This window comes from Zingiber officinale, chromosome 7B, assembly GCF_018446385.1.
Source record: "Zingiber officinale cultivar Zhangliang chromosome 7B, Zo_v1.1, whole genome shotgun sequence".
In the NCBI taxonomy this organism is placed as follows: Eukaryota; Viridiplantae; Streptophyta; class Magnoliopsida; order Zingiberales; family Zingiberaceae; genus Zingiber; species Zingiber officinale.
The window spans coordinates 12,638,638-12,656,603 of NC_055999.1; the positions used below are offsets into that span (position 1 = coordinate 12,638,638).

Here is a 17,966-nt window from a genome sequence, read left to right on the forward strand (position 1 = left end):
CAGCACATATAAGCAGAATTCGTTGGTTAGTGGTTCACATGCATTTATGTTGATCAAGATAGGCCACTTCTTGCATCTCTCAACCGCAGGCAAGAGCCATTATTCATGCGTGCGTCATTAACGTGAAGTGTTAATAATAAAATGGGATGCTGGGAAGACAGTTTGCGAATGAAAGGTCCATTTCCACCTCCTCTTTGCATCAAGTTTTGGCATAGTGAGTTATATAATTGATTAGGGGGGATTGGTTTGCCTATGATCATTGCAGTTTAAGATAATAATCCTCAACTCAAGGTTTTGAGGACTGTCTCATGTAATCTGGAGGAAAAGTAAATTACGAGAGACTTCGTACAGCACAAACACAAATGACCCCTTTGTATGATTTGCCTATGACCATGGCAACACACAGAGGCTTGATTCCTTCAGCTCTACTTGCACAAGTAGTTTTCATGGAAAGAAGCAGCGGTTAGTGATCAAGGAGCCATCACTCTCTCTCCATGCAGCTACAATAGACACAGGCCATTCAACAACGGCATAGAAAAGTGGGTGTGGGCCAAAAGCAACATTTGAGATCGACTTGGGGTTCGTCACGGACGGCTCGGATGCTTTCGGTCTCGAGATCGACGGCCGACGGCTTGATAGGAATCTACCACATGGGAGAACATGGCATGACTTCCCCACACCGTCCTAAGGGATGTGAAAGGGCACCTACGTGGCAACGGCGCGGCCCCCACCGTCCACGCGAGCAGGATCGGTACTGATCAGTACCATTCCACGGAAGAGATTTATGGCTGATAGAACCAAGTGCCCACACACCATGTGCACCAATATCTATCATGGGCAATATAATGCCAGTGAGATCATGCCTTAAAGCCAATCTAGGCCTCTCCACTTGTGAATATTCAATTTGGTGGACTTGCGAGATCAGGCCTTAATGATAGCCGCGCCACCGACGATTCTGGCCAATGGAAATGACTTTTGTGGAGTTTATGATCTTAATTCTTCAGTAGGGGAAGTGGAAGGCACTCGAAGTGATTCATGCATGGCTTGGATATGCTGACTAGCTCAGACAAACTCAGAGGTCGTAGCTATTGATGGCGCCCCAAGAACAAACACTATCAAGCTTTAGAGGACCAGATTGTGGCACAACAACCACCAGTGAGTTATATTACCTTTGTGTAATAATCTACAGTGCAGCCAGCAATAACTCATCTTGTGCGTTGGAATGCACAACGTTTCGGGCATTGAATTGAATGCGTTCCCAATCCATCCTGTGGGTTTTCAACTCTGCACTGACATTGGCCATGTCATGGGATGCACTCGCACTGCAAGAAGAAATGGAGCTAGCAATAACTCTTCTCTGATTCAGAATATTTGAGGATCGTCCGTCCTCTCTTAACCTCGACGTCTGTTGCCCTAACTAACAATCCACGTAGAGATAATTTGATATTTTTATTCAATTTCTATCAGTGCTGCGATGCACTGATGCTGGCATTCCACCAAAGCCTTATAATTAATACTGGTACGCTTTGTTGTCTGCTAATGTTCCTGTAAGGTAGGACTTGGAGCATTAACCCTACCACTAGTCCATTATGTGTTCCTTGAGGACATGGTAGTTAAGAAGTCGATTCTCACTTCTGAGGAGATTAAATGCATTGAGCAGAGTGGAACAGAGGTTTAAAGTACTATTTAGCATCCTCTGATTAAATCAAAAGGGCCTAAATTGGGTCCCATAATTCATCTCTAATGCCTTTAAATTAATTCCTCATTGCTTTCTCCCATTTCCTCAAATCATAGCTAGCATCAAAGAAAATGGGAGCACTCGTGGTGGTGTTCTTCCTCGCCTTGTTGTCCTGCAACATTCCCAGCTCTTCTTCTCGTACATTGCCTTCAAAATCAACTGCTGCTGCTGCTGCTGCTGTCGAAGACCCTGAATTAGTGGTACAAGAAGTACAAAGGTGAGTTCCTCGGTGTTATTTTCGTATCTTTTCATCGATTCTGATTTGGAGTTGGTAAAATTTAGGAGTTTGAACGTGTCGCGGCGGGAATTGGGGTACTTGTCGTGCAAGACCGGGAACCCGATTGACGACTGCTGGCGGTGCGACCCGCAGTGGGCCAAGAACCGGCAGCGGCTGGCGGACTGCGCGATCGGATTCGGGAAGAACGCGATAGGCGGCCGAGACGGCGACATCTACGTGGTGACCGACAGCGGCGACGACGACCCGGTGGACCCCAAGCCGGGGACGCTGCGGTACGCGGTGATCCGCAAGGAGCCGCTCTGGATCGTCTTCGACCACGACATGACCATCACGCTCAAGGAGGAGCTGATGATGAACTCGTACAAGACTCTCGACGGCCGCGGCGCCAACGTGCACATAGCCGGCGGGCCGTGCATCACGGTGCAGTACGTGAGCAACGTGATCATCCACGGCCTGCACATCCACGACTGCAAGCAGGGAGGGAACGCGTACGTGCGCGACTCCCCGGGGCACTACGGGTGGCGCACTCTGTCGGACGGCGACGGCGTGTCCATCTTCGGCGGCGCCCACGTGTGGGTCGACCACTGCACGCTGTCGAGCTGCCGCGACGGACTGATCGACGCCATCCACGGCTCCACCGCCATCACCATCTCCAACAACTACTTCAGCAACCACGACAAGGTGATGCTGCTCGGCCACAGCGACGAGCTCGCCGCCGACAAGAGCATGCAGGTCACCATCGCCTTCAACCACTTCGGGGAGGGCCTCGTGCAGAGGATGCCAAGGTCACACACCATGTTCTTAAATGTTAGAGATGATGCTCTGTTTTACTCTGAGCGAGGTAATTAATCTGGGAGCGAATTGCAGGTGCCGCCTTGGCTACTTCCACGTCGTGAACAACGACTACACGCATTGGGAGATGTACGCCATCGGGGGGAGCGCGGCGCCGACCATAAACAGCCAAGGAAACAGGTTCCTTGCGCCCGACGACCGCTTCTCGAAGGAGGTGACCAAGCGCGAGGAGGCGACGGAGGGCGAGTGGAAGAAGTGGAATTGGAGGTCGGAAGGGGATCTGATGCTGAACGGAGCCTTCTTCACGCAGTCTGGCGCCGGAGCGTCGTCGAGCTACTCGAAAGCGTCGAGCTTGGGCGCGCGGTCGTCGTCCGTGGTCGACGTTATAACGGCGGCGGCCGGCACGCTGTCATGCAAGAAAGGTTCCCGTTGTTGATTAATTAAGATAATTATTAATTAATTAATTAATTAGTGGGTAAAAAACAACTAAGGCTGAGAGATAAATCATATAGGAGTTAATTTACTGTACTCTATAATGGCACCTATCTCGGCCTGTGAACCGAACCGAACCGAACCGAACCGGTTGGGTTGAAGAGAACTCATGTGGTTCAGAAACTCCAAGTGCTGTATGTTGATATAAATAAAACCATTGGAATATAGTTGAATCTTATTTATCTTGGCATTTGGCACAATGCTCATTATTTTTCACATCATCATCATCATCATCATCATTCATTAAAACAGAAAACATTTTAATTAGAATTAGTTAAGCAAGAATAATTACAATTTACATCTGAAATTCAGACACTAACACAATGACATGAATGTTTATTGTGGATTCTTTTGAAATCAAATTCTTGTTTGAAGTATAAATTTTATTGACCAAAAACTTGATATTTTTTTTTTCAAAGAATATATCATTGCATCTCATTAAAAAAAAAAAGTAGTTTCTTAGTACGATTTAGTTCTTTTATTTTTGTCTGGAATAGTGGAAATCACCGAATCAGCCACCGTAATCACCTTCGGTATTATTCTTTTGAGGGACACAGGAGGAAAACTAGGAGACGTGCCTGTGGGGGTGGGGCAGAATGCAATTTCTGACTTTGGAGAAAGCAATGCAGCGACTTCACAATCATTACCACGTGCTAATATGCTTTTGTTTTGCAACATTTCTCCATCTTACATTGACTTTTTATTTATTTATTTATTTCACTAAGATTTGCCGCCTTATCTTCCTTCAATCACGGGATGAACAACAGCCGATCACGTTGGCTGAAATAATGTTGTCTCTTCTGCAAATTACTAAATATAGCTAAAGTGACGGAACATTCAAATAAATCATTTACTAAATTCTATTTTTACTCAATTCTGCCTATCTGAATCGAATTATTATATTGTAACAATTAATTCAAATACTATTTATCAGTGATTTCCAAAATATAAAAACACTTCCCTGAATAATCTCTTTTTGGTATAAAATATAAAAACACTTCACAAAAAAAAAAAATCATTTAGGATTAAACTTACAGAGTAGATCGATAGCTTCTTTTGTTTACCTGCATAATCTCTTTTTTCCCCTTAGAAGAAAAATCATGATCCGCTTGATCTATGTAATTGCATTCGAGATAATCTTCCCTCACATTGGAAATGTCCCTGTTAATTTGATATGATCAAGGGCACGATGGAGGCCGTATTGAAGAACTGCTTGGTTACCAGCTCGGAAACCATCTCCATATGCTGGTGATGTGTCTGATTCAATCTGATGCTTAAAAAACTCTCCAAGTTTTCTCTCAAACTGAGACCTTGAACCCTTCTTGAATGGCGTGGATGAGGATGAAGGGGTAGATGCAATGTCACCGACAGAACCACCAATGATCCCCGAATCCAACCACATGTGCTAAAACCTGACAAATGCCTTCTTCAACTTCTTGACTAAGAGTACGATAACCTACAAGGCAATGAGAATAGCAGACCATCCCACTAAAGAGAGCAAAGTGGATAACTTACAAAGCAATGAGAAGTGCAGACCAACACACTAATTGAAATCAAAGTGGGACCGATGCAAGAAGCCAAAAGAGTATTTCCAAGAAATGCTATAAACCCAAGTCATTTTGAGCTGGTAGATATAGTTAACCATGAAAAGCAATGAGCTAAAATCTGATCCAACTTTTTTATACAAGCTCATGTTCACATACATTAATGTGTTGAGTTCAAATTTAACTAAATGTGTTCAGGCCTCCTCTACACACAACATGAAGATACTTCAGATTTAAAATTAGGTACTAATTACCTACCTTTAAGCCGGAGTCACGCATGCATCATCTCATGAGCTAAAATAGATCCTGTTAGTAGTCTGCACAAACAAGAGCAGAGTACACTCAGAAAACATATTGTACCACAAATCACTCATGAACTCAAACAATAATATTCTTACTAAATGACGAGCTTTTCTGAAAGTTATTTAACCATCAGCAGAAGAATCTTGGTAGTATATCAAGGTTGGTGGAACATCCTAAATTAAAGAAGTTGAATCATTTCCAAAAGGAAAATAATGTGCATTTTGCAATACCTTGGAAGACCATACAAAATGAGAATCGCAGTTACTTCAGATCGACGAGTCAATCTATATGGCTCTATTATCATGTCCATGACTGTTTCCAGCTCCAATTCTTGGTCTCTTTGAAATCTATGTTTCCACATACAAAGTCGTATTGAATATCGATGCAAAATCAAAGGATGTAAACACACAAAGTAACCTGAATCTAAATGAAAAAGGGATCTAAAAATAAGGTGAATAAGGTTACTACCGTGCTAACAGTCTGTTCCTCTGATAAACAAAGGCCTCTTGTTTCTGGGAGGTGATGATGACCCTGCACCGAAGAAAATAAAATTTACCGCTAAATTCTGAACAAGTAATCACGATAATTATTTTTATGCAATTGCCTCGCATGCTTCTCTCCTTCCATTGCCTTGTTTAAAGCTTGTCTCTCAACAAGAAGCAAAGGAACCTGCTGTTCAATTTTGATATTTAAGCCTTCATAAAATTCCTGTATATCAAGGTATAGAAGTTGGCATTCACTTGTATCCATTATTGAGGAGTCAAGGCACTCGAAGCAGAGCTTCCTCCCATCATCCAAAGTGACATACTTTGAGTCTCCAGGCTGGAAATTTGCATAGAACAGAGGGACAAAACAATATGCAAATAACATATTGAGAAGTTAAAGAGGTATTTAAGCTGACAAGGAGAGTCATTATTGACAAATTATATCCAAGTGTAAATAAATCTTGATATTAGAAACTTAAAACAACCTCCATTCTTTCACAACTGCAGCATCTTGGTGTACCGTCCATCTCATGAGAAGGGCAATACTTCTGCAACCAGAAAGGATGTGCCCTGTACTCAATAAGTCCGTTAATATTTGTTGGTATCTGGATAAAGAAATCATCATAATAGGTTACGCATAAGCCAACATTTCTTGAAAGAAAAGTCAATATGGAAAACCCTTAATAAAAGCTTCAACAGATTTCCTTTTGATCATTTAATGAACACTAATCAGTGCATCTTTGTAGAGCACAATTGATGAAAAATTAAGATATTTCTGTTGGTAAAATAAACAAAAAAATATACCTTCAGATTAGTAACATGATATAAAAGGGTCTTATCACTCAGTAATTAATATCGACAAGGAAATGTAAAATGTTCAAATTGTCAGACCTAAGCTACCAACATAGAATATTTGGACAAAATTCATAAACTTGAGTAACATAATTAAGAAATTGTCCCAGCCAGGAAGAAAATTGTGTTGTGCTATTATCATGTAGGAAAATAGAATCCCATTCTTGATTACAAGGATAAATAAACATGGCACATCTAGCAAATACAAGGATTCTCAAGTTCAAAACAGGATAAAGAAACAAACTAATGTCAAAGTCTTTTCTTCTGTTTTTTGTGGAGAAGAAAAGTTAAAAGTTTTTCATGGTCTAATGATTACTACAAAGATATTAGTTCACACCATTTTGAAAAATTATCTTTGATAGATCAAAATACAAAACCTCCTGGGTGATTGGTCCAGTCCACGGAAGTTTTCCACTGGCCACCAAGTAAATTGAGAAGCGCTCGCAGCAAGCGACCCATCAGCCTAGTGTTCTTAAGTCAACCGCCTATTAAGGAAAATTTATCGGTTAATTCGCCGAAGCTGGGACTTGATACTTAGATGCCTCGTAAATTGAGAAGGCGTATTTTTCGATAGATTGTGGGGCACCTTTTTCTTCTTTCCCTTCGAAATATTATGTTATGGGCAATTAAGCAACCTATTACTGGACTAAGTCCAATGAAAAAAATAAAAAGGTAATTAGTATCAGACATTCGTTCCAAAACGGATTATATCTTCTTGAAAAAGAAGGGAAATGATCAAAATTTAATTTTCAATTGGAATTAAACTGATTCTGTCAATTGATTTTTTCTTACCGTCATATTTTCTAAAAATTTTAATTTAGGTAAGTGCTTTATCAGCTTATGTAGCAAAGGAACATATCTAATTTAGCTCTTTCATACTTACTATAACTAGTTATTACCACTGTACCACTACCCCGGGGGCATATCTCAAGTTCTTTTGATAAGTTAATTAGTAATTGAACCACATAATTAACTCCTAAGTAGTATGCCAAAATAACTAAACTGTGTTACTAAGTTTCCTTTTTCTTGTTCTCTCCTTATCACCTTTTCTTTTTGATTGAAGGGGAAGGAGGTTTTTTCCTTCCTCTTTCCTTCAAAAAGAAAACAAAGAAAAGAAAAAAACAATAAGGATTGCAAAATTGCGCTAAGATTAAATGTGACCTTTGTCGAACAACGGTAAGTATGGACTGATTACTGGATGTAATTAAGAAAAGTATGTAAAATTCAATTCAAAAGAGGATCAGTTTGCATTACATTGAGTCCAAAAGGCAAACATTTGGTTTTAAAAAATGAAATAAAAAACGAATTACCAGTGACAACATTCCAATTTCATCTTTGGTTATACTTATCCCTCATGTCTAGCCAGGAAATTTTTGTCCACATTCTGAATCTAGTACCAGTGGTTCCAAAGTAGTTTACACTTTTTTCACAAGAAAAGCCTCATGCTACAGGCCTATACAGTTCATTAGGGATTGACTCTTAATAAAAAAAAGGGATTAAGAAGTTTGATACCATGGAAACTGTGGAATCAAGTAGTCAACAAAGTGTCTTGAGTTCTCAGCAAGATGAGATGACACCATGGTAACTGGGTCTTTCTTTTACTTAATAATTAGAAGCCGTGGAATCTGGCAGTCAACAAAGTGTCTTGAGTTCTCAGCAAGATAAGATGACCATGGTAACTGGGTCTTTCTTTTACTTAATAATTACTATTCATGTTCCAGTGCATGTCTTTCTTTTACTTAATAATTACTATCCATGTTCAATTGCAAGCCAACCTTAGAGGCCTCAACCTAATGAACATACTACGTAATAACTATAACTTCTGAGCCATGAGAACATAAGCTTCAAATTATTTAACTAAATCCATTACTAGAATTTCAACATCAAAAGGCCAGGAATATTATATAAATGCTGTTTATTTGAAACAAGAAGCACAATGATTACAAGTTGAGGTTCCAAATCAGAATTATCTGGCACATTTATAATCAAACTCCATCAATATCCTTTGCACAAGACAAAATGCCCTTTCTTTTACTGAAAAGAAGTCATGAAATGACCTTTCTCATAATATGTTATTATTGTTTAAACTTTCAACAAAATAAAGATCAGAGATGCTTTTGTAATTCTCATTAAAATATTCCAAGGATTTTCTAGGATTACAGTAATCTCATTTTGCAATCTTTCGGTAACCAAGAAAATAATAAAAAAAGTGTAGTTATTTAGAAAGGTAAGTACTCACATACTGCTTGCATACATCACATTTCGGGTGATAAAGCTCCCTGTAGCAAGATTTATGGTATGGATAATTCCCAGACATGGAGAACTATAACAAGAAGATTGTGAAAGGTGAATGTAAGAAAGTATTGTCCATCTATACAAAAACCATGATCATTGATACTTGCCTCGTAATCAGATATTGGTTGTTTACAGGAATAGCAACAAAAACATTCTGGATGCCAATAAGCATCCATGCAACTAAGAAAACGCCCATGACCAATCTCATTATTACATCCAGCACACACCCTACAGCATCAAAGTATATAATGGTGAGAAACAAGAAGCCTTGAGTTCCAGTTATTTGGCATTCACCTATAATAACAAAAGGATACCAAGAAGTAACAGTGAGTACCAATGGTGGTTGCTTCTTCAATTAAAATGTCATGGTACACTTTGAAGTTTGAACTAGAAATTGGTGATTATTCCTTCAATTAAAATGTCATGCTACACTTTGAAGTTTGAACTAGAGACATGCAATTTTTAAAAATGATTTGACACTGTTCAATGACTCTGATCTTGAAACTCAAACATTACTTAATAAGATAGGGTCATCAGACTTGTCTTTGCACTAAATGCTCTAGTATTTACCAATCAAGAATAGGGGCATTTGGCCATAAACCTTGATTTAAAATCTTTATTTATTCTTTTGTTATTGCTAAAAGTTCAAGAGATGATAAAAAGAATGCATACTTGGAAAGATCCAAGCATGCCTGTATGTTTGTAAACACAATTAACATATACATCATTTGGTGTACCAATTCTTTGGTGGCAGGAAATAGGATGAGTTTGATACAAAAACTGATTATTATCAGGATAAGTTTGATGTATGATCCTGTCCGAAAGCTGAATCAACGGGCGCTGGGCACATGGCGCTCTCCAAGCTGTTGACGTAGATCTCCGGTTGATTGCAAGGTGCTCCGGCGAACCTGCACAGAAGTCGGGCCGGGATGGGGTTCCCGGCGACGACCCTCCGACGCTCAAGTCAGGAAGACGAAAAACAAGAGGGTGGCTTCCAAGATTCGAGAATTCATACCTCCGGTGAAGTCCAAGGGCTCTTATATAGAGCTATGGGAGCTTGGTGCACACAAACCGAGGTGTGCACGTGTCATACACCATACCGCAGCATGGGCTTGTCAGAAGAGCATGTCTGACGTCATACTGCTACAGTCTGAGCGTCTCCTTGATGGGACAGCAGAACCTTTTGTCGTACGATACTGAGTATGGTCTGGTCTTCGAACATGCATGTTGTCAGCAACAGGGGTTACTAAGATGACGTACCCGCTGTCCCATACTCTGTGACTTCTTCCCGGATCGGCCATCAAGCCGCTCGGCCAGACTATTCGCCTTTGGTCTGGCGTCGGTGGTCGTCCGTTCGGGATGGTTCAGAATCGCCGCCCGCTCGGCTCTTGTAGCCGGACATCCTGGCCGAGCGGGAAACCGCTCGGCCTTTACTCTTGATTTGCAATGCGGCCGAGCGGACTTTCCGCTCGGCCATATGATCTTTTTCCCTTAATTGGAAGTTTGGGCTCACGGCCAGACGGTTGTTTTCTCGAATGAAGGTCCTTGCCTAGTGATCAGCCTGTCCCGCCCGCTTGTCGAGCCCCCTTTGACTGTTGACCTCCACGCGTCGTTGACCTTGCCCTCATGAGGGCCCCCCAGCCTTGTCACCGGATCACTTGCCTCCCCTTTAAGTCCAGTCGAAAGAGGCGTCAAAGTCCGACTGACTGGACTGCCGGTCTGACTTAGTGACGGCCATTATGCTGGGCCCGGGAAAATTCGTCTGCTCGGCTTACCTTCTTCTTCATGCCCGTTCGGCGCTATCATGCTGACGCCTTCAGTATCCCCTCGGAACTCATGCCGAATCTCTTCCATTAACGCCAAGCACGCGCGTTGCGTGCGGTATGGAGCGTTCATTAAATGCACCCTATGTCCTGCTGACACGTGGTGTTCCTGCTGTTGTCAGCGTACGGCGCTGGCGCTACCTCCGATGGGACAGCCGCCGTTTGAAATGAACGGCCCGATAACAGCTTCGTTTTTTGCAACCTGGATCTGACGGCTGAGGTCATTCGGGGCCAACACTATAAAGCTTTCAATCTCTTCTCTCCGCCGCATTTCTGCTCCCTCGTATTCTGCGGTCTTGCTGCTCTTTCTTCTCCGGCAACTTCATCTTTCGGCTCTCCAGCGACCTCGCAACCCCTTCGATCATTTTCTTGTTCGTAAGCTTCCCTCATCCTTCATTTCATCTTTCCGTTAGAGTTTTCATTAGCTGTTCTTTTCATCTTGTCCTCATCCTTCCCCGCTTGCTCTCTTGTTTCCTTTCCACCTTGCATTTCTTCCTTACTTTCGACCATGGCTAGCACCTCCCAACCGACCACCGGCGCTCCTGGTCTTTGGTACACGACCATGGAGAGTCGGTTTGGCGAGGAAGACGCCCTGCGCCTCGCTCGGACGTATGAACTCCCTGCTAACCACAATATAGTATTAGCCACCCCCACCGACCGGCCTCATGAACCGCCGTCCGACACCGTTCTCTTTTTCTGAGACCAATTTTTGGCCGGGCTGCGATTTCCTCCGCACCGGTTCCTCGTACAAGTGTGCAATTATTTTCGCATCCCGCTTGGCCAACTTGTTCCGAACTCCATTAGGCTGCTGAGCGGGGTGATAATTCTTTTTAAACTGAACGGCATCCCACTGGACCCCAAAGTTTTCCACTACTTCTATTATCCGAAACAATCCGAGTGGGGCACTTTCATTTTCCAATCTAGGATAGGCTTTGTTCTTTTTGACAATATGCCGAGCTCCAACAAGCACTGGAAGGAACATTTTTTCTACTTGCGTTTTCCCGAGCTGCCGACTTTCCGAACCAAATGGCAAACGGCGGTACCCACACAACCGGAGCTCGGCAAGTTTAAGAGTGATCCGGCCTATCTTCATGCAGCCAACCGGCTGGTCGGCCAGCGCTACAATATCGATAAGCTGCTCCTTCCAGGAGTGCTGTATATATTTGGCTTGTCGCCCGTCGAAGCCGACCTGCCTTGCAGCATGAGTAAGCATTCTTATCGTCCTCTTTCCTTTGTGCTAACTGATTTATTCTTTGTTTCTGTAGCTGAAATCATGTGGCGTGCCAAGGCTACCGAGCGGCTAAAGTTAAGAGTCGCTGAGATTGAGGCGGCGAAGAATAAGGAGGTCGCCGAACGGGGATTGGTCCTAGCTGGCCCAGCAGCTGGAGGGGGTGAGGGGACTCAGATTGTCCCCGAAGCCGTAACCGCCTCTGTCTCTCTAGATGAGGCTGGGGGCGATATCACATCCTCTGCTCAAGCCGAGGTAGAGGGCCGCTCGGCGGATGAGGCTCCTCTAGCGACTCGGAAACGCAGACGGCAAGAGCAAGCCTCTCAGCCAACCCCCTCCGATGAGCAGCGTTCCGAACGGGGTGATGATGCTCCCGTGATCTCCGGGGCGGTTTCCACAGAGAGCACCCCTACGCCGCTCGGCTCCCCCCGGGCTGCCTCCGAGGTGTCGCCTGCTAGTCCTCCTCGGACCCTGCGTCGCCTAAGACGATTGGGCGACCGTCCTTCCACGATTGGCGAGCTGTCTGACACAGCAACTGCGCCCCAAGATGATCCGAGCAGCCCGCGGTTGATAAAAACTGTTCTGCGATTTCCGTCGGAGGAATATTTATTGGCTGCCGATCGGCCAACGGTTCCCGAACAGCAAATCACTCTCACAGGTCCTCTGGCCAAAGCTTGGGAGGATGCTCGACTTCGCATCGCTCTTATGACCCCCAGCCAACTAGGAGACAGTAATTTGCAGCAGGCGACTGGGGTATATCCTTTGTCTTGTCGGCCAATTTGGTTTAGCTTCTAACTTGATCACATACGTTCACAGAACTGGGTGGAGCAGATCGCCATCAGCAACCGCCTGGCCGAGTTAGAGGATGAGCTGAAAAAGCTCAAAGCCTCGAATGAAAGCAGAGGACAATCCACGGCTGCTTTGGAGAAGGCCAAGAAGCTCTTGGAAGCCGAGCGGAATAGATCCTCTGACTTGGCAGGTGAAGCGACTCGGCTCAACGCTCTGGTCAAGCAACGCGATAAAGAAATAAAGCTCGCGATCACTCGGAAGCTCAAGGCCATCGACGATATGGACTTGATGAAGGTGGAAAACCGAGGGCTGGAACAGCGCATGAAGGACTTGGACACCTTGCTGGCCACTGAACGGGAGAGCCGCTCGGCTGACCAGGCAAAATCTGAAGGGGCTTTGAAAGATCTTCAGGCTGCCCTTGACGCTTCCCAAGCCACGCTCAAAGAGTATCGAGATGGGGAGCCCGGCCGGTCGGCTGAAGTGCGCAAAGCTTTCGTTCGCTCGGACGAATTTGGTGAAAAGTTTAGCGATAAGCTGTCCTTAACTTTCGAAGAGGCTATCAAGGTGGCGGTTGATTATCTTAAGACTAAGGGCCACCTACCAGCTGAGCTGTCTATCCCCCCCCCCCCCCCCGAAGATCTGACTGTCATGATGGGCTCTATCCCTGATGCCCTTTTTAATTTTGATGAGTGAGCAGTCTTTGGAGTATCTCTTTGCTGTTTTTTGTATGCGCGTCGTTCGGGGCGAACACTGTTATTAGTTTTTGTCTGTCCTCTGTTCGGCGTAAATAAACTCTTTTTTGTTATTTGTTTGCTCGACTAGTATTCAATCCTTAACTTTTGTGTCGGTCCAAATTTTCTCGCACCAAGTATACTGTACAAAGGAGCCGCTCGGCCGTATGATGTCTTTATTCTTGCCTTAACGGCAGGCCCGATTATGGGTCGGCCTTTACAACCGAGTGGAATCACGCAAAAAGCTATCCGTTCGGAGGCTTTATAGACTCCGGTTGCTCGCTTTTGAACGTCGATTTTTACCGTCTGAGCCCGACGAACTTCCGCTCGGAGGATTTATAGACGCCGGCTCGTCTCTCGATTTTTAACGTCGGAGCTCGACGGTCTTCCGCTCGGAGAGTTTATAGACGCCGGCTCGTCTCTCGATTTTTAACGTCGGAGCTCGACGGTCTTCCGCTCGGAGAGTTTATAGACGCCGGCTCGTCTCTCGATTTTTAACGTCGGAGCTCGACGGTCTTCCGCTCGGAGAGTTTATAGACGCCGACTCGTCTCTCAATTTTTAACGTCGGAGCTCGACGGTCTTCCGCTCGGAGAGTTTATAAACGCCAGCTCGTCTCTCAATTTTTAACGTCGGAGCTCGACGGTCTTCCGCTCGGAGAGTTTATAGACGCCGGCTCGTCTCTTGATTTTTAACGTCGGAGCTCGACGACCTTTAAGGCTAACTTTAATACTGCCGTTCGGCGAAGTTATTTGTCATCCTTTTATCATTTTTGCTGCCTGCATTACAAGTACATAGGCGAACAAAACGTATGCAAAATTACATCAGTGCACCTCTTACCCAGCTCGGTACGGCTGGAGATGATTCGCGCTCCATGGTCGATCCAGCTGCCGCCCGTCTTCATCCTCCAAATAATAAGCGCCCGAGCGGAGCTTTTCGATGATTTTGAAGGGGCCCACCCAAGGAGCTTCCAGCTTGCCGACGTCACCGACCGACTTTACTTTCTTCCAGACAAGGTCACCAACCTGGAATGCTCGGGGAATTATGCGCCGGTTGTAATTTTGCTTCATCCGTTGTCGGTACACCATCAGCCAGACGGACGCCTTGGCTCGCTCTTCTTCGACCAGATCCAGCTCCATGTTCCTCCGCTCGGCGTTATCATCATCATAATTCTGGATCCGGACGGACTCGACGCCGACTTCGACAGGAATGACCGCTTCGCCGCCATACACCAGATGGAACGGCGTGACGCCCGTTCCTTCCTTCGGGGTCGTTCGGATGGCCCATAGGATGCCCGACACTTCATCCACCCAACTTCCTCCCAAATGGTCGAGCCGAGCGCGCAAAATGCGAAGAATTTCCCGGTTGACTACTTCGGCTTGACCATTGCTTTGGGGGTACGCTACGGACGTGAAGTGTTGCTCAATGCCATAGCTTTTGCACCAATCTTCGAGCAACTTTCCCGCGAACTGCCGCCCATTATCGGAAACAAGTCGACGAGGGATGCTGAACCGGCAGATGATATGTTGCCAGATAAACTTCTTGACCATCTGCTCGGTGATTTTGGCTAGCGGCTCGGCCTCCACCCACTTGGAAAAATAATCGACCGTCACTAGTAGAAATTTCCGCTGCCCGGTCGCCATAGGAAACGGACCCACAATATCCATTCCCCATTGGTCGAACGGACAGGATACTATAGCTGCTTTCATTTCCTCCGCCGGTCGGTGTGAGAAGTTATGATACTTTTGGCAAGAAAGGCACGTCGACACGATCCGAGCAGTGTCTGCTTGCAAGGTTGGCCAGAAGTATCCGGCCAACAGAATCTTTTTAGCCAGTGATCGTCCGCCCGGATGCCCTCCGTATGATCCTTGATGCACTTCTTGGAGGATGTACGCTGCGTCTTCCGAACTCACGCACTTCAAAAGTGGGCGGGAGAAAGCCTTCTTGTATAGTTGGTCTCCAATGAGCGTGAATCGACCGGCTCTCCTCCTCAACACCTGGGCTTCATCACGATCGGATGACGTAGCCCCCGAGCGGAGATATTCCGTGATGGGTGTCCTCCAATCGCTCGGAAACGTGAGGCTCTCCATCCGGTCGACGTGCGCCACTAAAGATACTTGTTCAATTGGCCTCTGGATGACGACCGGGGATATTGAACTTGCGAGTTTAGCTAGTTCATCTGCAGCTTAGTTCTCCACTCGGGGTATCTTCTGGATAATAATCTCTCTAAAGTTGGCCTTGAGTTTTTCAAATGCTTCGGCGTAGAGTTTGAGCCGAGCGTTGTTAATCTCAAAGGTACCCGAGAGCTGCTGAGCGGCCAACTAAGAGTCTAAATGCAGCGTCACTCGTCCGGCCCCCACGTGCCGAGCGACCTGTAAGCCGGCTATAAGGGCTTCATACTCTGCCTCATTATTCGTAGCTCTATAATTAAGCCGGACGGACAGATGCATCTTTTCTTCTTGGGGAGAGAGCAATAATACACCAATCCCGCTCCTGAGCCGAGTGGACGATCCGTCCACAAATATCCTCCACATGGCTTCGAGTTCTGACCTTTGTACTTCGGTGACAAAATCCGCCAAGGACTGCGCTTTTATCGCCGGACGGGGCTGGTATTGAATGTCAAATTCGCTTAACTCCGTTGTCCATTTAATGAGCCGCCCGGACGCTTCTGGGTTCAACAACACTCTTCTCAATGGGTTGTTCGTCCGGACAATGATAGTATGAGCCAAGAAATAGGGACGGAGGCGCCGAGGGCCAGGATCAAAGCGAAAGCCAGCTTCTCGAGCCCAGTGTAGCGAGATTCAACATCTTTTAAAATATAACTTAGAAAATATACAGGTTCTTCTTCGCTCGCCCTTACTAGTGCCGAGCCGACTGCTTGCTCGGTTGAAGATAAGTAGATACAAAGTGGCTCACCCACAACTGGCTTGGCTAGCACCGGTAGAGAGCTCAAGTATGTCTTCAGATCTTCGAACGCCCGATCGCATTCTTCGTCCCAGTGAAACTTAGTGGCCTTGCACAATATTTTGAAAAAAGGCAGGCTCCGGTCGGCAGTCTTAGAGATGAATCTGGACAGAGCTGTTATCCGACCGGTCAAAGGCTGCACTTCCCTTAGATTTCTTGGAGGCGGCATATCTTGTAAGGCTTTCACTTTGCTGGGATTTGCCTCGATGCCCCACTCGGTTACTAAATATCCCAAGAAACGCCCGTCTTTTGCTCCAAACAGGCACTTCTGAGGGTTTAGCTTAACTCCATATTTCCGTAGCGTTCTGAAAGTCTCTTCCATGTCTCCAAAGAGATCGGCCGCTCGGACGGACTTGATGAGAATGTCGTCCACGTATACTTCTAGATTTTCACCCGATCTGCTCTTTGAACACTTTGTTCATCAAGCGCTGATAAGTGGCTCCCGCGTTCTTCAGTCCGAACGACATCACATTATAGCAATAGGTGCCGTCGGTTGTAACAAAGCTGACTTTTTCTTGATCTTCTCGGGCGAGCGGCACTTGATGGTAGCCTTGATATGCGTCGAGCATGCATATCAACTCACAGCCGCCCGTAGAATCCACCAATTGATCGATCCGGGGCAGAGGATAAAAATCTTTTGGGCACGCCTTGTTAAGGTCCCGGAAATCGATGCACACTCTCCATTTATTGCCCGGCTTGGAGACTAGTACCACGTTCGCCAACCAGCTAGGGAACTGGACCTCGCGTATGTGGCCGACCTCCAAGAGTTTCTCGACCTCCGATTGGATGATTGCATTCTGTTCGGCGCTGAAGTCCCTCTTTTTCTGCATCACCGGCCGAGCGTCTGGTCGGACGTGGAGCTCGTGCTGCGCTATACTCGGTGAAATTCCGGGCAGCTCATGTTGGTTGCTACTCGGAAAGCCTAGAGGTTCCATTGTACAAAAATTTTGTACAAAGGTCTGAACCTTTTCCTAGCTACCATGTGTTCTTTTAAATTAAATTTTGGATCGCCTGCGGAACTTAACACGTTTGATCCAAAACTTAATCTATTTGTTCTTTTAGGTTTTGACTTGGATCTCCTGCGGAACTTAACACGTTCGACCCAAATCACCTTAAGTTATTAATTCCATTAAATATTAATTTCCATAATCGGTCCCCAGTACTGACGTGGCGAGGCACATGACCTTCTTGGATATGGGAGCAACCACCACCGACTAGACAAAACCTTTTATAGAAATCTAATATTTAATTTCCTAAAATAACTTTAGGTTAACCGAAAAGAACAATCAAATCACAAGGAAAAATAAAATAAAAGAACACAACTTCGAAAAAACATATTCGAAATACTAGAACGTATGCCTCTTGTATTTGGTATTATTTCCATAAATAACTAGTATGATGCGGAAAAGGAAAAACTACTAGTTATACCTTCTAGAAAGACCTCTTGATCTTCTACCGTATTCCTCTTCTAACCTCGGACGTTGTGTGGGCGACGATCTTCCAAGATGAGAAACCACCAATCACCTTCTTCTCCTCCTAGCTAGGTTCGGCCAAAACAAAAGAGCTTCACCAAGGAAGAAGAAAAACACCAACCAAGCTCCAAGGGATGCAAGCTTTCTCTCCTTCTTCTTCTTCTCCAAGTAGTATCCGACCAACATAAGAACTCCAAGCAAGAGGGAAGTTTCGGCCACCAC

The 17,966-nt window shown here is 45.2% G+C and overlaps 1 protein-coding gene and 1 pseudogene across 1 annotated transcript; one reads left to right on the plus strand and one right to left on the minus strand.

The window, feature by feature from the left end:
- The first annotated feature begins 1,698 nt into the window (after window positions 1-1,698).
- LOC122005349 (probable pectate lyase 5) lies at window positions 1,699-3,443 on the plus strand. The gene is made up of 3 exons (XM_042560367.1): window positions 1,699-1,955; window positions 2,021-2,761; window positions 2,844-3,443. The coding sequence occupies exons 1-3, from the start codon at window positions 1,810-1,812 to the stop codon at window positions 3,202-3,204; spliced, it is 1,248 nt and encodes a 415-aa protein (XP_042416301.1). The 5' UTR covers window positions 1,699-1,809; the 3' UTR covers window positions 3,205-3,443.
- A 781-nt stretch (window positions 3,444-4,224) lies between these two features.
- LOC122005350 overlaps window positions 4,225-17,966 on the minus strand; it is a 33,089-nt pseudogene continuing 19,347 nt past the window's right edge.